A 21681-nucleotide genomic window follows, 5' to 3' on the forward strand; every position below is an offset into this window, starting at 1 on the left:
GTCACTTGGGCAAATCAAACCGGACAAAGTTCATTTTGCCTATTCCTCGCTTCTGCGTCTGATCCTTTCGTTGATCAGTTGATTATGTTTGAAATGGTTAAGGGATCATACGCAAAAAATTGTAGTACGAGATAGTTGGTTTGAAGGTTGGTTTAAATCTGTTTTTGGGAACATGGGTGGATGTTTTTTTCTTCGTCAAAGAGGAACTTCGTTTTCTACTTATAGTTATATTGATTATAGTTGCTGCAAAATAAAAACGGGGGAATTGTGGAGGAATCGTTAAGTGAGGCAGGACATGTGAATGTTGAGCAGTTGGGAGACAATGGGCTGGTGAAGCACCGTACTCAACTCACATGAGCCTTGGCACGTATGCAGCTGGCTGAGAGCCAATCAGGCTCAAGGACACGATGCCCTTGGGCCATCGGGAAAGTCCCTAAGGTGGGACAGGTAGCCAAAAGAAGGAGGACCAGACTGAAAAGCCCAGGAAGTGTTAACCAATCCTGAGCTTAGTTTCTGCAATATGTATGAGTTGATTATGTTCAAACTAGATAAAAGACGACTGAGCTATCCATTAAAGTTGAAGTTCACTGTTCACTCATATTGATGTGCTGGGTCTTCCTTCCGTCGGCAACAATGGAGAGTTATATTCTCCTTGTCTATTTCTACAAAATCACAAGCAGTTCTTAAACACACGCACCCTTTACCAACATATACAAGCACAGTCTTTTGACTAGTATTTGGATGAATTTCAAAGTGGCAGATACCTTGCTCCGTGTCAAAACATACGTCCTGAGCATCAATTGTATTACTTTCACAAATAAATCCTTGTTGTTCCCGGGTAACACATGATTCTAGATTTACGGACTGCCATTTCCCATTCTCCATTCGTGCCCATGTTCTATGCTCTGAAGGATAAAGCACTGTCTTCTCATGGTTTAATCCTAGTGCAAGGATTGGGTGTATAACATAAACTGTAGCATTACGTATAGTAAGCACGAAGGCAGTAGCCATGTTAACAACGGGATCATAAGTAAAATTCACCAGGGTCCACCAAGACTGGAACTTCTTCTCAAAATCATTGGCATTGTCCCAAACTGCCTTTCGGATTTCAGCTGGAAAAATGCCTTCACTTCCTTCCCTAATAATCAGGGCAGCCGTTGCCTGCAACCATAACTGTGCTTGCATACAACTAAGAGCTAAGGATACATTATCTTGAATCATACTAAGTGCATCTATTATTAGTTTGTGGTCTTGGTCTTCTGCATTTTCCCATTTCGGTAACACCTTTGAAACTTGCCATTGGCTAGTTCCCAATGCCAATAAGGATGATTGTAAGGGTTGTTTTAATTTTGTCAAATCACTTGTTGCTGTGGCTAGCTTATTCATTAATATTTCTGAATCAATTCCATTTAAAATTCCTAACCCTGTTCCTAGCATTCCAGTTAAGTCTCTTCGTGTCCTGCCCCTGAAGTGCACTTGCTTCTGTGACCATATTGTCCAGTCTTCAAATGATGTTCTTAAGAAAGGAGAACAGGCTGGTTGAACTGCCGAGATGTTGATTTGTATTAGCAACTCAACACGCTTGAGTGACCATTCTGGATTAAATAACAATTGCTGTTGGCCCGTGTTCCTTACTACATATGGGCCAGTTTCATAAATTTTGGGTTCCAGTTTGATTAGAGGTGGGGTGTGGGTTGTAGAGGGTCTCACTGTTGTAGGAAGTGCCGCATATATTGTAAAATTTAACATGAGGCCCTCACCATTATTGACTTTGGACTGTTGGCCATTATTATTATTCCAAAAACAGCTGATTTCTACATTCTCTGTTAATGTAAAATTATACCAGCAATCCAATTTACCTGGGCGAATACAACCCTCTTGTTGTCCATTTTTGGAAATCGGTTTAACCAGAATCCCCGTTGCTTTCTCGTCAGTCGTTCCATTAAACATTTGACACCCTATTTTAATTTCATCTCCTATGGTTCTTTGGTGTGTCCACCCTTCCCCTAATTTTTGCCATTCTGATGGTTTATATAAATAGTTAACATTTGTTCGCCAGATGACCATGACTGATAACCTTCCATTAAGATTCTTATCCTCTGTTGTTACGGCTTCAGTCCAAGGCCACCCACCATTCTCTATTATCACAGAGGCACCTTCTTGAATCACAATTACAAATATAAGCCATAAAAACAAAACAATTCTCTGAACAAATCTTCTGCCAACCATATTACCAAATACTCTCAACCTTAATGTCCTCATTTTGATCGACTAAGCTTTAGTTTCAGTTCATCGTCACCTGGTGTTACTTTCCAAGGAGCTCCTGGAGCCTTCTTCACTCGGGAATAGTGGATCCAAGCAGCTTGTTCTCTAATCTTGATAGCAGTGTGAGTTGTCAGCAACACTTGATACGGTCCATTCCATTTTTCCTCTAGGGGTTGTCCTGAAAAAGTCTTTATATATACATAGTCTCCAGGCTTAAAGGGGTGGATTGGTTGATCCAACCCTCTAGCTCTGGTCCCTAACACAAATTTATGTACTTTATTTAATTGTTTTTGAAGTTCAGTTATATAAGTATATAAATATTCTGATCCCAGCTGCGTTAGATCCTCCCCACTAAATAGAAATTGATATGGCCTTCCATATAAAATTTCAAAGGGGCTCAAATTCTCTTTTACTCTAGGTTTAACTCTAATTCTGAGTAATGCTAAAGGGAGGGATTGAGGCCATGACAAATTAGCCTCTTGTCCGATTTTAGCTATTTGTTGTTTAATTAAATGGTTCATTTTTTCTACCTGTCCACTTGCCTGTGGTCTATAAGGAGTGTGAAGATGCCAATCTATCCCTAAAGCCTGGCTTATTCGCTGAACAATCTTTGCACCAAAATGCGAGCCTCTATCTGAGGAAATGGTTGCTGGGATCCCGAATCGGGGTATTATTTCATTCAATAATGCCTTAATTACCTCCTTAGCCTTATTAGTTCTGCAAGGGAAGACCTCGGGCCATCCCGAGAAGGTATCTGTTAAAACTAATAGGTACCGATACCCCCCTTTTCTTGGTAGTTCCGAGAAATCAATTTGCCAATGCTGCCCAGGATAGTTCCCTTTATCAATGACACCAAATGTCACCCTATTTCCTGTATTGGGATTATGACGCATACAGGTGTCACATTGTTGGGTTACCTGCCTTATTGTGGTATACAGATTTCTTGCTACCAAGACTCGATTTAATAGTTTATACAGGGCATCGGCTCCCCAATGGGTTTTATTGTGTTCCCCCAAAACCATAGGCCACACCAAATTAGAGGGCATAACAACCCTGTTGTCCTTCAAATGAGCCCACCCATCAACATTCAGCTTCCCTTTTAGATCTTCGATCAACTTTAAATCTTCTTTTGAATATTTAGGAGCCTGTCCTTTCTCTAATGCCTGAATTTTACCGTCTGGTATTAAAGCAAGCACTTCCACTTGGCCTCTTTCCGCCGCCCTTCTTGCCTCTTTATCAGCCAATCTGTTCCCAATCTCAAAGTCGGTGGATCCTCTTTGATGCCCTCGGCAATGCATAATAGCCACTTTTTCTGGTTGTTTTACAGCCTCTAACAATTTTAAAATTTCTTCAGCATGTTTTATCTGTTTTCCCTGAGCAGTCAGTAATCCACGTTCTTTCCAAATCGCTCCGTGAGCATGTACCACGCCGAATGCATATTTAGAATCTGTCCAAATATTTACCCTTTTTCCAGCTGCCAGTTCCAATGCTCTCGTGAGAGCAACTATCTCCGCCTTTTGAGCTGATGTTCCAGGGGGTAAAGGCTTAGACTCAATTACCTGCTGAGTAGTTGTTATAGCATATCCAGCTTTACGTTGTCCTTGTGTAACAAAACTGCTCCCATCCGTGAACCAAGTTTCTTCTGCATCTTCCATGGGCTCCTCCTTAAGGTCTGGTCGGCTGGAATACACAGTCTCCATAGTTTCTAAACAATCGTGAATCACAGGTTCCGCTGGAGCATCACTAAGAAAAGAGGCTGGATTCACAATATTAGTTATCACAATTTCCACATCGTCCTGTTCTACCAATATTGCTTGATATTTCAAAAATCTCTGAGGAGATAACCAATGAGCCCCCTTTTGTTCTAAAACTGCTGACACAGTGTGTGAGACAAACACTGTTATCTTCTGCCCCATTGTAAATTTCCGGGCTTCTTGTATATTCATAATTACAGCTGCCACTGCTCGCAGGCAGCCTGGCCATCCTTTACTTACTTCATCCAATTGTTTAGAGAAATAAGCCACTGCCCTTTTGTAAGGTCCCAACTTTTGTGCTAGTACCCCTAAGGCCATACCCTGTCTTTCATAGGAGTATAACCAAAAGGGTTTAGACAAATCTGGTAAACCAAGAGCTGGGGCTCGCATCAACTCCATCTTAAGCTTCTTAAAGGCTGCTCGGGCTTCTCCTGTCCATATTAGTCTTATGCAGTTATCTTTAATTAAATCATACAAAGGCCTTACAATTAATCCATAATTGTTGATCCATAATCTGCACCAACCTGTCATTCCTAGGAAAGTTCGTAATTCTTTAACAGTCTGTGGTTCTGGGGTACGACAGATTGCTTCCTTGCGTTCCGTCCCCAATTCACGTTGTCCTCCTGAGATCTCAAATCCTAGGTACGTCACGTGGGTTTGAACCAATTGTGCCTTCTGTTGTGAAACCCGGTATCCATTCATTCCTAGGAAATTAAGGAGGCTCACCGTCCACTGTATGCAGCTTCCCCTGTCTTCGGTAGCAATCAAGAGATCATCAACATATTGCAGCAGGACCCCTGCAGAATTGGGGGCTTCCCAGGATTCAAGTTCCTTTGCAAGTTGATTACCAAAAATCGTAGGGCTATTTTTAAACCCCTGAGGAAGCACTGTCCCTGTCAACTGGACTTTTCGTCCTGAGTCAGGATTTTCCCATTCAAAGGCAAAGAGGTTTCGGCTTTCTGGGGCCAAGGTTAAACAAAAGAAGGCATCCTTTAAATCCAGTACGGTAAACCAGACCAACTCGTCCCTTAACTTGGTCAATAGCGTATAAGGGTTTGCTACCACAGGGTGTATGTCTTCAGTGATTTTACTTATGGCCCTCAAATCCTGAACTCACCTATAGCTTTTTTTCGTCTGCCTTTTTAATTGGCAATATGGGTGTATTGTATTCTGATTCACATTCAATCAATAATCCATACTGTAAAAATTTATCAATTATCTCTTTAATTCCTTTCCTATCTTCTATCCTCAAAGGATATTACTTAACCTTAACGGGTTTCTCTCCTGGCTTTAATTTAATAATTATTAAGGTCACATTTTTGCTCTTCCAGGGACTTCGGTAGCCCAAACTCCTGGACATATTGATCTGTGATCTCTAAAGGTATTTCACTTTTAGGGTCAGTTTGTATTAGTGCCAAGCTTAACACATTTATTAGTTGTTCTTCTCCTATTCTTAATTTCATTTTCCCTTTTTCAACGACAATTTCTGCTCCTAATTGCTCTAATAAATCTCTACCTAAGAGTGCCCATGAGGAGTTAGGCATATATAAAAATCTGTGTATGCCCCATTGTTTCCCTAACTTGTACTTCAAAGGTTCACAAAAATAAGCCTTTTCGGTTACACCTTGTCCTGGTTTCAGTTAGAATAGAGTTAATTTTTTTTCCTAGTAGCTGGTAGAATGCTACGTTTTGGCTTAGGATGAGAAGAGTGTTGATAACACCCTGATGTTTTAATTGTTGCAGAGCAGTGCTTACACCAAGCCAAGGACATCTCAGCTTCTTGCTCTGTCCTGCCAACAGGCAGGCTGGGGGTGCAGTAAGAGCTGGGAAGGGACAGACCCAGGACAGGTGACCCAAACTAGCCAAAGGGGTATTCCATACCATCTGATGTCATGCTAAACAATATATATAGGGGTGGCTAGCCGGGGGAGGGGGCCGGACTGCTCGGGGTTAGGCTGGGCATTGGTCAGCGGGTGGTGAGCAATTGCATTGTGCATCACTTGTTTGTACATATTATTAGTAGTGGTACTATTATCATCATTGTATTATTACTATTATTATTATTATTATCTTGTCTTATTAAACTGTCTTTATCTCAACTCACGGGCTTCACTTTCCATTTCTCTCCCCCCGTCCCAGAGAGGGAGGGGGAGGGTGAGCGAACGGCTGCGTGGTGTTTAGCTGCCAGCCGGGTTAAACCACAACACACCTTTTACCCTAACATAATAATTCTGTGAAGGCATTAATGCTTGATTTAGAACTGAATACGTTGCCCCATATCAATAAGAAATTTCACTTCCATTCCTCCCCTAGCTTCATTATAATCAGTGGAGGATCCGCTAGGGTAGATTCCCCAGGTCCCCGTTATTCCTGTTGAAATCAGGGACCAATGATTACCCTAGAAAAAGGCTAGTCAATTTGTCCTCCGAAGCCAGGTCCAAACCGTTTTGTTTTATTTATTTATTTATTTTCATTATATTTCAGAGTTGGTCCAAAAATTCCATAGGGGTTTCTTTTAGACCTTGTTGGAAGCATATTCTCAATTCCCAATTCATCCAGATTTTAGTATTTACTTAGCCGTTCATAATTTTAGGGATGATTAGGGTCTCAGTGGGGTCGGTCAGGGGAATGCAGTTGTCCACAGTTCCCTGAGCGGTCCCATCGGTAATCTGAGCTCGCACATGAACTCAGGTTGTTTTAAGAGTTAACTGTTTTTCTGTTTCCATAACAACTCTCTCTCAGACCCATCATGATCCATTTGCCCCAAAGGGCTAACACCCATGATTTTAAGATCTCTGCCTAGAGCAGAGGCAGAACTATTAACATTCCTACATCCTCTTTCCCTGCTCATTCAACTTCAAACACCTTTAACACTTTCAACAACCCTTTTAACACTTCCTTTATCTTTCTCCAGCCTGTACTTCTCTAATGCCAACATCAAAGGCTCAGTCAGGGGCCAACTTAATTCCGTACCTTTTCCCACCAAGATGCTGAAACAACATCAGTATACAACATTTCATCCTATTCTCCTTCTCAAAACCAACATTAACTGTAGCAAAACATTAGAGTTTAAAGTTCCATTTAGGGGCCACTTTTCTCCACATTCCAGCTTATAAAGCGGCCACCATTGATTACAATATTTTATCAATGTTTTCCTTCCACCGGCAGATCCTCCAATATCCTTCCAGTGACTCAAAACACATCCTAACGCACTTTTCTTAGGAATTTCACTGCTTACTCGCCCCCCCATTTTCCAGTTTACACTTTCAGAATACACGTGTTACTTACAAAAGCGTATCACTCACAAAATTACAGGCACGCAATATCTTTCAGTAGCGATGTCACAAAGCTACTATTACCAGCAATATTGCTAAAATCACAATAACAATAGTCAGAGTCAAATTCCACATGCGATAAGTCAGAAAACCGAACTGTGTAACACCATAACGATATCTTTCTTATAACAATGCCACGAACCTACTATTACCACCAGAAAAATAGCCAAAATCACAGTAACAATAACCAGAGTTAAATACCATACTCCATGAGTCAGAAAACCGAAATAAACAACACAATTCCAGATGGACCTTAAAGCGAGCTCTTTCCTTAAGGTCCCCAAATATACTTATGGTGCTTACCACAAAGTATATACCAAACACTGCCTCGCAGAAGATCACCTTCTGACTTACAGACAGTTCCAGATACAGATGGACCTCAAGGTCCCCAGATATACTTGTGGTACTAACCACAAAGTATATACCAAACACTGTCCTGCAGAAGTCACCTTCCGACTTACTGGACAGTCCCAGATGACCGGTCTACCAGAAAACCAAACCAGAATAAAGAATATACTCACTTACAATGATGGGGTCCTTGTCTGCCTCCGCAGTGATCCGGTGAGTCGAGGAGTCCCTCCGGGAAATCCCGGGGGTACCCTAGGGAGTCCTGTCCCCAGCGGGTCCTGCGGACCGGCAGAGAGGTAGTCCCATCTGGGGTGCCAGATTGATTCAAAGATCGAAGCCGAAATTCCTTTAAGTGGTATATTCTTTATTGCAGCGCTGGATGCACGGGGGATCTCTCCACCTATCGTGCATACCCAAAGCAAAAAGCAGTCTTGAATTTATACAATCAATCTATCAATATTCTACAAGCACCTATACATATGCATTACCTATCCCCGCCTTCCCTCGCTTCTCATGCTAATTAGCCTTTTGGCACCTTGCGCCTGCGTAGAGCCTTCCAAGAATTGTGGGCAGGGGTCTTTGGGACGTGGGCAGGGGTCTCTGGGAGGAAGACCCCGAGTCTTCCTCAGTGTACTTTTCACCTTTGGTCAGGAATCTGCTGAATTGGCACGTTTCTTAATTGCGAGAGCTGGTTGTTGCCAATTCTTCCGTTTGTTGTATCTTTATAATGAATTCCAATGTCCAGTTTTGAGATTTATAGTCCTTACGTTTGTTTCTCTGTCCGTCTGCCGCTTCCTTATCATGAGTTTCAGTGTCTTGTTTCGAGATATACAGTCCATGTCTGGGGATTGTCCTTGCCTCCCCAATGCCTCCCCAATACCTCCTTAATCAGTCTCCTGAATCACCCTTCTTTGTTCCCTCTAAACTCTTTTATATTCCTGATGGCCTCATCGTTAAGAGTCTGATGTTATCATCAGCGATGGGGCTTTCCGACCCCCATGGCCACACTCCCACATCTCCCCCTTCTTTATTAATATCAACCATTTTCTTGACACAAAATATTATTCCACATATAACAAACTGGTCCTGCCGATGGACAAGAGCCAAGGAGCAACTGAGTCTGCGCAAAGACAAGAGGTCAGCTAGCGGTGACGAGGAAGAGTCATCAACCTTCATCCCCACGACCCCCGATGACCACCACCAGGATACACTGTGCAAGCGCAGATGGGAGGAGTTTATGGAAATGACTCCTTGGAAATAATTTTAATACGAAGCGGGTTATGCATATGTATAGGCGTATTGGGAAACTTCATGCATATGTAACTCTTTGCTGCATATAACCAAGGCAAGTTGCCTCGTCAGGTGCGCACGACTTTGGTGGGACTACTCCTCCGTGCTGCCCAGCGCTGAATAAACATACCTACTTTACAATTTTACTGATTTTCCGCAAGTCAACTCAGCCTCGGGGACAAGGTGCTTGCAGGTGCCCTGTTGTATCACCAAACTTCCGCATTTCAGGGCAACCAAAGGGCAGATGGAGGTATTTACGTTTATTCATTCCTTTATTAAACCCGAGGTGGCTGTACTTTTTATTATGTGTGCTTTTAGCGTCTGTGCCTCTATCAAGAAAACCTAGTCGTCCCCCACGCCGCTCAAGAGAGCCCGGCCTCCGCTCCCTCCCACCCCGCCCCGCCCCGCCGCTATTTCACCGCCGCCATCCCTCTTCCCACCCCGCCTCGTGGCGTCACCGGCAGTGTGACGCTAGCGAGTCACCGGGGCGGCGGTCAGACAGACAGACAGACAAGATGGCAGCGCTCGGTGGTGGGGCCGGCGGCGGAGGGGTGCGGCGAGCCTAGCCTAGCGGCCAGCGACGAGCCTAGGGGCCAGCGGTGGGCGGCCGGCCGTTTGGGGGCCGCAAGGTAACGGTTAAGGTTGGGGGAAGGGGAGGGGGAGGGGGAAGGGGAGGGGGAAGGGGAAGGGGAAGGGGGGGGTGGGGGGGGATCCGTCGCCGTTATGGGGCCGGGGGGGTGGGGGGGGCGGAAATCCGTCGCCTTTATGGGGCCGGTGGGGTGGGGGGGGCATCCGTCGCCGTTATGGGGCCGGGGGGGGGGGGGGGGCTCTTGGGAGCATGCGGTGGAGGGGAGCGGGACGGCAGTGCTGCCCGGCCCGGGGCGAGGCAGTGCGTGTGCTCAACCCCTGGGGAGTTCGCCTTTCCGGAAGCTCTGAAATCCAAGTGAACAGAAGCAATCTTCTTTCCTCCAGTACCGAAATCCTTGTTGGAGAGCTTCCAGCTTCTGTTTTGGGGGTTTGGGGGTCAAGTGTTTGGCTTCCTCTTCCCTATGCCGCTCCTGATTTTACGTTTCCACTGTATTATCTTGAATCTTTATGTGCTGAAGAGTTAAAGTCTTCTTTATAGGTGGTAGTCCTCTGTGGGAATAGAAGTGTTTTTGCAGAGTTACATTCCTTAGAGTAAAGGAATGTGGTATTGAGATATGCTTGAAGGGATAAGAAAGCTTAGCAGGCAACCTTGTAAATTGCGGACAACCAGAATCCTTAGGACAATTAGGTGAAAAATCACGGTGTTAAGTCAGATACGTGAAGAAACATTACCACTTCAAGCTGTAAAAATGTCAAAAGAAATTTGAAATTTAACAGGCCAGGAACTGAAGGCCATGCATTGTTTGTGAAGCATCAGATAGACTGTGAACCTGGATTATCCACTCAGTGGGGAAACAGGGGAGGGTTCTGTCATCAAAAAGTATATGAACTGTGTTTTGGAACTAGTAGGCGTGCTCTCCTGCTTGTGGGGTGCCCGCCATTGCAATCGTGAATAAATTACTACTTCACTGAGATCCTCGCCTGAGCCTAAGTTATTGGCTGTGGAGTGTTTCTGACAATTTGGGGGCTCGTCCGGGATCCAGTCACCTACTGGGGAGCCCCACTGCCACAGCAGCAGGAAGGCATGCCCCGCTGATTTCAGTGGTCCTGTGCATTGACGGTGGAGTTTCTGCGGAGAGTTGACAGAGGGCCCGAGAGTGGTTAAAGAGGCAGGATCCGTGAAGTAGTGGGGGAAGGAAGAAGGTAGGCACTCTGGGGTTTAAGAATTGACCCGGTCACTCTGTGCACAGACCAAGGTAAGAAATACTAAGTATTGCCTTGGGGGTTGCGTGAGACTCTGTGTGATGTGTGAGTGAGACGTACTTTTATACAAAGCGAGTGTGGAGTCCTGATCCGCAGTTCCGTAGCTCTGCGAGGGGTGCGGCTGGAGATGGACAAAGTGTGAGATAAGGGAGAGAAAGGAAGAGTCTCAGGAAATTTGGTGTACGGTAAGCCCTTGCACGGTGAAGTGTTTGGCAGTACACCCCCATTTTCCAGAATCAGAATGTTAGTGTGTGGTACCCTGCAGGAGGGAAACTTCTGTAGCAGCACACCAGCAAGGGCTAGGAAAAATGGGAAACATGAGTTCCAGGGGACAGGGAGGTATCCCTGGGGGAGTGCCTACTGACAGTTCTTCCTGAAGAATGATAAGAAATTGGAAACATAATCTCAAAATTAGAGGAGATGATAAAAGAAAAAATTGGTCAAATATTGTGTATCAGTCTGGACAAAATTTCCAATTAAGGAAACAGCAGTGTTTTGGCCAAAGTACGGGTCTGATGAAAATTCAGGCTTTAAATTTATATGTAAACAATAAGATTCCTTTTTCGGAGGAGTCAAGTTATGCTCCCTATAATCCTAGTATTGCACCGGTGGCAGCAGCAGTCGCTCCAGGAAGGGAGACGGGGACTGCAATTAACACTGTCCCTAGAGAAGAGTGCGCTCTAGGCTCTGGCAAGAATTAGCACAAGGTAGAAGAGATACTGAGAACTTTGCCCTCCCTGGTAGGCAAAATTATTGTGGTTAGTATTGGTCCTTCCCATTCAGGCCGGAGTTGATTCTTTCCAGGTCCGAATGAGGACCCAATTTCCTGGCTGATGGTGGTGAATGGAGAATTCCAAAGGTGGGGTTTACCCATGTACTAGGACATGTCAGGACCCATGGCCCATGGGTCCTGAGAGATGACAAAGAAGAGGACAACCCCAGAATACAGTTGGTAAGAAAACTCTCTCGTTTTGAATTGTGGTATCTCATCCCTTCTGCCCAGATAGGGCGACCCGAACAGCATCTCACATGGTGAAATTCCTATATCCTTTCTTGGTGCTGTTTGAACCTGTAGGAGTAAGCATTTTACCCAAGGAAGTTGGGTTTCTAACACTAATTTAGTTAATAGCTTCTTTAATGTCTGGTTCATTTGCTCCACCTTCCCAGAAGGGGAGGGGTGTCAGGGGGTGTGAAAATCCCACTCAGTCTCTAAGGCCTGCTTTAACCCTTGCAGTAAAGCTTACACCCATCCAGTCACGCGGTCAGTTAGGACAAAACTAACTCAGTGAAGTCTACCTGTATACTTTGGAAAAAGTCGAATCCCTGGCTCCCGTCCCCCTCTGGGTGGGTTACGGATGACCTTTTTATTTACTTTTTTGATATATGGTACATCCTCTGCATATGTGCTTCACTGAAGTGTTTATTCCTACACAGACATACTTTCTTAGCGCAACATCACACATTGCTTGCACCTCCTGATGACTCTTGATTGTTGCAGGAGGCAGGGCCAAAAGCATGACAGACACCAGTATGGTCAGATCATGCTCCATTTTATTGCCCGAATAGCCTAACTTTTATAGTGAACTTAAAAGGGGCAGATGGTGTTTCACGCAAGATTATTGGTCAAAAGCACTCAGACAAACAACTACAAGAAAACAACCCCACCTGCAAGAAGACAACTCCCTTGTGATTAGCAGTCATGTAGACCTTGTCCTTGAAGCCAGCTGCTGGCAACAATATTTTTAGTTCCTCAATCGGGCGATAAGGGAGCATCATCATGGGAACTCCTCGTAGTTGTCCTGGTAGCTTGGTTTGCTCAGCTGCAGCAAGTCATGGCCTCCTTGCTGTTTCAAAAATCCCTCAACAATTCCCCCTTTTTCTCTTTGAGCAAACCAAGCCTGACGTAACAGTTCTGCAAGTAACCCTTTAACCACATTTATTACAATACAACACGCAATGATGATTAACACCACAACAAACAGAATCCTTAATCCCTCTTTGATTAATCCCAGTAACCATCTAGGCATCGTTTCAAACAAATCAGTGAGCCATTGGTCGAAAGGATTAATATCATACTGAATCTTTCTCATGCGCTCTTTCAGGAAAGTAATGGATTTATGAATTGACTCACTGTGATCAGAAAGGTTTAAACAGCACATTCCCTCAAAGTCCTCACACCCATGCCCTTGAGCCAGGAGCAAGAAGTCAATAGCAGCTTGATCCTGTAAGAGCGCATGGCGCAGACTATTTTGATCTAGTAACATCTCCTCAAGTATTTCTGTTGTGGCATTGGCTTGCTTCTTGGCCCAGCATGCCAATTTTTCTAAATTATTAAGTGCGGCCACAGCTGCTGCTCCTGGAATGAAAATTGCCAATGCTGCTCTAGCTGCACCACCAAGCAACTCAACATTATCATTGCAATCCGGTGTGAGCAATGCCCATTTATGTCTGGTGATCTTACGCAACTGCGACAAGCTCGGAGCAAACATAGTAAGTTTACCTAAGTAACGTGGACCTCCGATAGCATTTGCAGGGATACCTTGCCAGGCCCTATCCCCACAAATCAGAAAAACATCAGGAGGTAAGGCCATAGCTGTACGATTGTTCCAAATGCTATAGTTGTTACCCCTTGTCTCTGTGCCATAGGCCCCCAAACCCTGCCTAGCAGTGTCATTGTAACTACAGGTGTTACTTGTATTTCTGTACCCGTATGGCCCTTCTAAAGTCACATTTGTCCATCTTGTTGGATTGTGTTTTTTGACAGAATTTAATCTTTGCTGTAAATTTCTGAACACAAAACATGTTTGAGTCCAATTCTGTGATGTGTTTCTGATCCTCTGAGACCCAACTGTAACTCTTGTGGATCCCAAGGCAGCGGGACAGTAAGCGAATTTATTAATTTAATTGAGCACGCAGCTACAGATGAGGCACTGCGGCAATTGTTGGTAGCATACTGGCCAAAATCAGAAGTGTCATACACAGGTATACCTATGAGGCAAGTCCTGAATGGATCTGTGGACAAGGCCATGGACAGATGAAATTCTGATATACCAGTCTGATCAGCCCATGTCACCCAGAGATTTTGTCGCGGCTCGATCTTGGTCACGAGCGCAAGCACTGCTGGCGGTATTAGAATCACCATCAGCAACTTCCCCGTCCCTTGAGACATCTTGGGCGGCCTTCAAAAATTGGCTTGGTACCCAAACTGGTCCTGCTCAGCATACTGTGAGTCTGATACAATATTGCGTCCCGCGTCTATCCGCATCTCTGTTCAGCATCTCACTGCGTAGCACAATCACACAGTCACACAAAGAGGCCTCTTGCACTTCTCATTCATACCACAAGAAAATATCGCTTAAAATAATTTGTTCACGGCTTCAGGAGGTCCTTGTCTACTCCCTTGGTGAGCGGCTGAGAGTGGAGACCCCTCTGAAGAAAATGCTGGGGGTGCACCTAGGGGCATCTGCTCCACAGTCGATCCCGCAGCTGAGCAGAGCGGCTCCTGGCGCAAGGAATGATGCTATTATAGTTTTGTATAATTGCACCAAAGAGATACATTGCAATAGGGAGCAAGTGTGGCTTTGACGATTTGTTTCATGGTTTGTATTTTTTTCGCGAGCAATTGAACCTTACACATGCTGTTGCTGTTACACTTCCCAGGATATCTAATTCCTGTGGCTCTGCATGTGAATAACACAATACAGGTGCACTTGCTGCTCTACCGAAAATAACAGCTCCTTAAATTTTAGGAACAAGTTTTCCTTTGGGATATGTCTCAAATGCGCCCTCTCAATGTGCCGAGCAACGTCTATAGCATACTGCGAGTCGGATACAGTATTCAAAGGTACTAGGTTTTTCTTTTTCTTTTGATGCGTCTCTCCGCATCCCGCATCTCACTTTTTTTTTTTTTTTTGTCCATTATATTCAGAATCAATTATCCTCGGCAAAATAAACAATCTGGTTAAAGTTGTACTTGATCGACCTAACAGCAATACACTACAGTTATTCCCAATTGGTCCTTTGACGTTCAATGGAACTTTATGAACGCGAGTACCCCACAAAGTGGTGTCTGTTACTGTGGAGACATCCACTCCAGCACTCCCTCTGGTTCTTGCTGAGAGGGTGTCCACGGTGGTAACCGTGGCAGCAGGGCTGCAGCATGGAATCTTACCCCACTGGCTGCAGGGGGACAGCCTGCTTCACCATGGTCCTCATCACAGGCCACAGGGGACTTCTGCTCCGGCGCTTGGAGCACCTCTCCCCCTCCTTCTTCACTGACCTTGGCATCTACAATGCTGTTCCTCACTCCTCTCACTCTCCCAGCTGCTGTGAAGTGCAGCACTTTTGTTGTTATTGTTGCTTTTTCTCCCTTTCTTAAATATGCTCTTACAGAGGCGCAAACAACATCACTTATTCGCTCGGCTCTGGTCAGCACCAGGGTCCTTACCTAACATGAGGCAGCTTCTAGATTCTTCTCACAGAAGACACCCCTATGGCCCCCTATTACTAAAAGCTTGCCACGTAAACCCACTACATTCCACCCCTCGCCTTTCTGAAAAGCATATTTAGAATAATCACAATATACTCTTTACAGTTATCACAATCTTCACAAACTTCACTTCCATCAAAAAGAAAAGGAATTCCCCACACCAAAATGAAAATAACATCATTACAACACCGACGAGGTGGACAATTTACACACACCCCACCCCTCGTCCCTTCACCACACTAATATGAAACATATTCCTCACAATTGCTGCTTTCTTAAATTCTGCACAACTAATACATTCATAAAAAAAATCCATTCCATGTTTTGCCTGTTACTTCTCTTGACTGTCACCCTTATTTCAATTTCCTTGAGCCTGTTATAAATGAAGTCTCAACTCAATCTGAATTTTGTAATATTTATAAAACAAATATTTCTAAAAGGTATAAAAGGCAAGTAAACAGCACTGGGTATGCGGGGAGTCTACGCTCCACCAACACGCACACACGAACATCAAACATTCTAAATATACAGAACATTGCTTTACATACTAAACCCGATATGCCTATACATACGTACAATCAGGAAAGGTAGCAAACAATCCTTTAAGTTCCATAACTTACTAAAATCGAGTACGCCTATACATATGTACAATCAGAAAAGGTAACAAACAATCCTCCAAGTTCCATGACTCCACAGTCTCCATTTTCCACTCCTTTTCTTGATTACATACTAGTCTCCATTTTCCATTCCCTTTGAACAATATGTCTCGCTTTAAGTTGTCAAGCAACTCGGTCTTCAGGCCTTATGTATCCCGTTCTTCCCAGATCGAAGAAAAGCATATCCATCTCCTTTTCAAGGCCAATAGGGCCCGGGTCAAAAGGCACGTTCAGGTCAACAGGGGGCGTAACAGCAAAAGCCTTCGATGGCTGTAGCAGCAGAGGGGCCCATGGCAGTAGCAGTCAGATCAGTAAAGGGTCCCACAGCTCCCTCACTATCTGGCAAACCACACGTGTCTGACTGTGGTCCCACATGGCTCTTTAAGGCCTCAGAGACTGCTTGCCAGGTGCCGAGCAATCCCACTGCAACCTTGTCGTTTTTAGTTGCAGAGTCCCACACCTTGACCTCAGTTTGGTCCCATATTTCAGGATCATCAACTGTCCGATTGTTAATAAGGAGAATAAGCTTGTAAGGTTACCAGGACAGTCTTTGTTTCTAAGGACGTGTGATTCCCCATAATGCACAACTGCTTACCAGCAAGGGGCAGTTGTGTGCGCGGGTCTGCTTCTCTCAGCTTGAGCTTCTTCCCAGTTCCGGTGTGCCTATTTCCAGCGACTTTCTGTGCAAGCTTCTTTGAGCAGAACAAGAAACCCGAGACTGCATGGACTCTCCTGAATCACCCTTCTAGAGTTCCCTCTAAACTCTTTTACGTTCCTGATGGCCTCATCCTTAAGAGTCTGATGTTGTCATCAGCCATGGGGCTTGCCAACCCGTATAGCCACATTTCCCCCTTCTTTATTAATATCAACCATCTTCTCAACACGAATTATTATGCCATATATCACAACACCCTTCCTTTAAGGTAACGTTTGCATCTGGAATCCACAGTGGAAACATCGAGGCTGAAGAATAAGACCTCATTTGGGGAGTGATGGGTTTGAAAGTTAGATTGGTTTCAAATTGTTCTTTGAGCATTGACTGCTGCTGGTGGGTGTGTAGCAGGTAATTTCATGGGTGTGAAGATTGCCTGTTGGGCAGGACAGTCTATCAGCTGGAGGGCTCCAGAAACAAAGGGCAACTCTGAATCTTTGTTATGCATAACGTCAAAGGGGGGCTTACAGATGGAGTTATTCAGGGAAATAGGCTGTGGTGTTCTAAGGAAGATCTTGTGATGCTCTTGTACTTGCTTTAGCTGCTAGACTAGGTTATTGAGAGCGCCACAAGCATCCTGTAGTGGGGTTTTAGCTGACTGATCAACAAATATTCTGCAGCTCGCTCTAGTTTCAAAACAGCTCTCTTCTCAGGATAGCCCTGAGAAGGCCTTCTGTGTTAAAAGCTGTCTGAATAATCATGCATTTAACATCTTAGCCATGTAGGATTTGCGTTGACTTCTCAAATTAAAAACAAACAAACAAAAAACATACACACAGATGTTGTTGATTAAATTCTGTGGTTGCTGGATGAAGACTCTGGTTAGCATTGTTTCCTTGTGCATATCCAAAAACTTGAGGTCTTCCTACCAGTTACTGCGTACCAGCATTGTGTATTGTTATTGGTTTACTACCCAGCATATCTAGACAAGTGCCATGCTGGCTGTGCATACCCAATATCATAGTATCCCTTTTTAGAGCAACAGGGATTAAACTGAAGAGGATCAGTGTGGTATTTCCAGTGGGAAGGGTTATTAATGCTAGGGGAGGCAGGATGTGCTCGGTGAGGCTGGGAAGGAGCAGTCTCGGAGTGCTATAATCTATAGCCTGGCCTTCCTAATCAACCTGGCTGCTTCTTGGCTATTTGGATTGTCAGACTCTGAGCAAAGTTATTTATTCACTCGGTCAGTTCTTGTTGCTATAAAATACGTTTTGCTGTCTAACATAGCAAGTGTCAGCAGCTTGTCCAATATTACAGAGATAAGATTGTAGGCTTATGCAGTGCTATATGTATTAAGTTGCTAAATCAATTTTAAAATGTTTTTCAGGTTCTAAATGGCTTCTAAGAAGTTGGGGTCTGACTCTCATGGTAAGTGGAATTTGATATCCTTGTCCTATCAGTAGGATGAATCTTACTGTTGCTGCTGAGTAATGTCCTGGCCATTGAGGCTAATCTGTTCATCCCCTGACTGGCTTTTTTGTTAGGAATGAAGTGCCTTGGCTTCCTTCTTGCATAGCTGCTTGCTAATGCTGTGCCCGTTCTCTAGTTAAACTGAAGTTCAGCATATGACTATCCCCCATTATCCCTGCCCCTCTCTTATGGCCGAATAATACCTCCTGAGAAATCCCCTTCAAAATCAAAGCTGAACTGTAGTTTTGGTGCTCATGTGATGCTCGCTGAAGCAGATGCTAGATCTGCAGCCTCTTACTATGAAAGTCAAGTGAGAAGCTGGATTGCAAGTCAAGCTTTTAATATATCATTGGGTTGTTTTTTGCTCAGCAATTAATTTATTCCTAAATTGGACTCATCTGGCTTAGTAGCCTGCAGTTGGGTGAGTGATCTTTCCTACATCTGAGATGTGTAATGTCGTGCAGATGATTAGTGTCATAAGAATTTTGCGCTGCAGTGTGTGTTTCTTTTAGAAAATGGGGTATCAGTTTGAGAGGACTCATTTCCCTGAAGCTCATTTTTTGTATGTGTAACATAGATTATTAAAATGAGTAATCAATTAAAGCCATGCTGGGTGGTTCAAATGAAATTTCTAAAAATCAGCCTATTAAATAACAGTTAGAAAATCTTTAATTGCTTTGCTTAATGTAGTGGGTTTATGTGGCAAGGTTTTTGTAGCAGGGGGCCATAGGTGTGGCTTCTGTGAGAAGAATCTAGAAGCTATTAGCTTATGTTAGATAAGGGCCCTGATGCTGACCAGAGCTGAGCCAATAAGCAATGGTGTTTGCGCCTCTGTGAGAGCATATTTAAGAAAGGGAGAAAAAAACAACAACAAAACACACTGCTACACAGCAGCTGGGAGAGTGAGAGGAGTGAGGAACAGCCTTGCAGGCACCAAGGTCAATGAAGAAGGCAGGGGAGAGGTGCTCCAGGCGCCGGAGCAGAAGCCTCTGGCAGCCTATGGTGAGGACCATGGTGAAGCAGGCTGTCCCCCTGCAGCCCGTGGAGTACCATGATGGAGCAGGGTTCCACGCTGTAGGCTGTGGAGGAGAGCATGGTGGAGCAGGTGGACCTCCACCGACGGAGGCTGCCGCCTGTGGAGGACCCCCGCTGGAGCAGATTCCGGGCGGGAGCTGTGGACCGTGGAGAGGAGACGACACAAGAGCAGGTGACCTGGCAGGAGCTGCTGCCCGTGGGGGACCCAGGTTCACAGAATCACAGAATTTCTAGGTTGGAAGAGACCTCAAGATCATCGAGTCCAACCTCTGACCTAACACAAACAGTCCCCACTAAACCATATCCCTAAGCTCTACATCTAAACGTCTTTTAAAGACTTCCAGGGATGGTGACTCCACCACTTCCCTGGGCAGCCTGTTCCAGTGCCTAACAACCCTTTCAGTAAAGAAGTTCTTCCTAATATCCAACCTAAAACACCCCTAGCGCAACTTCAGCCCATTCCCCCTCGTCTTGTCACCAGGCACGTGGGAGAATAGACCAACCCCCACCTCGCTACAGCCTCCTTTAAGGTATCTGTAAAGAGCAATAAGGTCACCCCTGAGCCTCCTTTTCTCCAGGCTGAACAAGCCCAGCTCCCTCAGCCGCTCCTCGTAGGACTTGTTCTCCAGACCCCTCACCAGCTTCGTCGCCCTTCTCTGGACCCGCTCAAGCACCTCGATGTCCTTCTTGTAGCGAGGGGCCCAAAACTGAACACAGTACTCGAGGTGCGGCCTCACCAGAGCCGAGTACAGGGGGACGATCACCTCCCTAGCCCTGCTGGTCACACTGCTTCTTATACAAGCCAGGATGCTGTTGGCCTTCTTGGCCACCTGAGCACACTGCTGGCTCATATTCAGCCGACTATCCACCCTCACTCCCAGGTCCTTCTCTGCCTGGCAGCTCTCCAACCACTCATCTCCCAGCCTGTAGCTCTGCTTGGGGTTATTGCGCCCCAGGTGCAGGACCCGGCACTTGGCCTTGTTGAACTTCATGCAGTTGGCCTCAGCCCATCGGTGCAACCTATCCAGATCCTCCTGCAGAGCCTTCCTACCCTCGAGCAGATCGACACACGCACCTAACTTGGTGTCATCTGCGAACTTACCGAGGGTGCACTCAGTGCCCTGATCCAGATCATCAATGAAGATATTAAAGAGGACCGGTCCCAGCACCGAGCCCTGGGGAACGCCACTGGTGACTGGCCTCCAACTGGACTTGACTCCATTTACCACGACTCTTTGGGCCCGGCTATCCAGCCAGTTTCTAACCCAACGAAGCGTGCGCCAGTCCAAGACAAGAGCAGCCAGTTTCTTGAGGAGAATGCTGTGGGAGACGGTGTCAAAAGCCTTGCTGAAGTCAAGGTAGACCACATTCACAGCCTTTCTCTCATCTACTAAGTGCGTCACTTTGTCATAGAAGGAGATCAGGTTCGTCAAGCAGGACCTGCCTTTCATAAACCCATGCTGACTGGGCCTGATCACCTGCTTGCCCTGCAAGTGCTGCGTGATGACTCTCAAGAGGATCTGCTCCATGAGCTTCCCTGGCACTGAGGTCAAACTGACAGGCCTGTAGTTTCCCGGGTCTGCCCTCCGGCCCTTCTTGTAGATGGGCATCACGTTTGCTAGCCGCCAGTCAACTGGGACCTCCCCCGATACCCAGGACTGCTGATAAATGATGGATAGTGGCTTGGCCAGCTCCTCTGCCAGTTCTCTCAGTACCCTTGGGTGGATCCCATCCGGCCCCATCGACTTGTGCACATCCAAGTGCCATAGCAGGTCGCCAACCATTTCCTCGTGGATAGTGAGAGCCACATTCTGCTCCCCATCCCCTTCCACCAGCTCAGGGTACTGGGTATCCAGAGAACAACCGGTATTGCCGCTAAAGACTGAGGCGAAGAAGGCATTAAGCACCTCCACCTTTTCCTCATCTCTTGTAACTAAGTTTCCCCCCGCATCCAGTAAAGGATGGAGATTCTCCTTAGTCCTCCTTTTTGTGTTGATGTATTTATAAAAACATTTTTTGTTATCTTTAACGGCAGTAGCCAGATTGAGCTCCAGATGAGCTTTGGCCTTCCTAATTTTGTCCCTGCACAGCCTCGCAACATCCTTATAGTCCTCCCTAGTGGCCTGCCCACTTTTTCAAAGATTATAAACCCTCTTTTTTCTCCTAAGCTAAGGTTGGAGCAGTGTGCTCCTGAGGGATGGACCCCGTGGTACGGACCCATAACTGGAGCAGTTCTGGAAGAGCTGCTGCCTGTGGGAAGCCCATGCTGGATCAATTTGGGAAAGACAGCATCCCATGGGAGGAACCCCATGTGGAGCAGGGGAAGAGAGTGACCGAGACAGCTCTTCATCTCCACCACTCTATAGACTGACCATAACCCCCATTCCTCTGTGCTGCTCGCGTGGAGGAGGTGGAAGAGGGCGGATTTGGGGGAAGGTGTTTTTGGTTTCTTTCCTTTGTTCCTCACTTCTCTAGCTTGTTAGCAATAGGCAATAAATCTTACTGTCTCCCTACTCTGAGTCTGTTTTGCCCGTCA

At 45.5% G+C, this 21681-nt stretch overlaps 2 protein-coding genes across 5 annotated transcripts in view; one reads left to right on the plus strand and one right to left on the minus strand.

Moving 5' to 3' along the window:
* Positions 1-591: 591 nt before the first annotated feature.
* On the minus strand, positions 592-8336 carry LOC137847443 (uncharacterized). The gene is made up of 2 exons (XM_068665712.1): positions 7880-8336; positions 592-2443 (listed from the first exon to the last, which is right to left on the minus strand). The coding sequence occupies exon 2, from the start codon at positions 2260-2262 to the stop codon at positions 592-594; it is 1671 nt and encodes a 556-aa protein (XP_068521813.1). The 5' UTR covers positions 2263-2443; positions 7880-8336.
* A 1081-nt stretch (positions 8337-9417) lies between these two features.
* LOC137846707 (ubiquitin-associated protein 1-like) overlaps positions 9418-21681 on the plus strand; it is a 56249-nt gene continuing 43985 nt past the window's right edge. For 2 of the 4 annotated variants that reach the window (XM_068664820.1, XM_068664821.1), the window contains exons 1-2: positions 9468-9621; positions 18028-18068. In XM_068664820.1, the coding sequence (XP_068520921.1) occupies positions 18035-18068 (34 nt within the window). In that variant the 5' untranslated portion in view covers positions 9468-9621; positions 18028-18034. Of the gene's footprint in view, positions 9622-18027; positions 18069-21681 lie in introns of those variants that run through there. The other 2 variants (XM_068664823.1, XM_068664822.1) reach the window with 2 other exon arrangements.

Source organism: Anas acuta, chromosome W (genome assembly GCF_963932015.1).
Source record: "Anas acuta chromosome W, bAnaAcu1.1, whole genome shotgun sequence".
NCBI classification, from domain to species: Eukaryota; Metazoa; Chordata; class Aves; order Anseriformes; family Anatidae; genus Anas; species Anas acuta.

What these genes read in the sequence shown, in the direction of transcription:
- LOC137847443 (XM_068665712.1), bottom strand. Translation starts at nt 2,262, where the DNA reads ATGAGGACATTAAGGTTGAGAGTATTTGGTAATATGGTTGGCAGAAGA.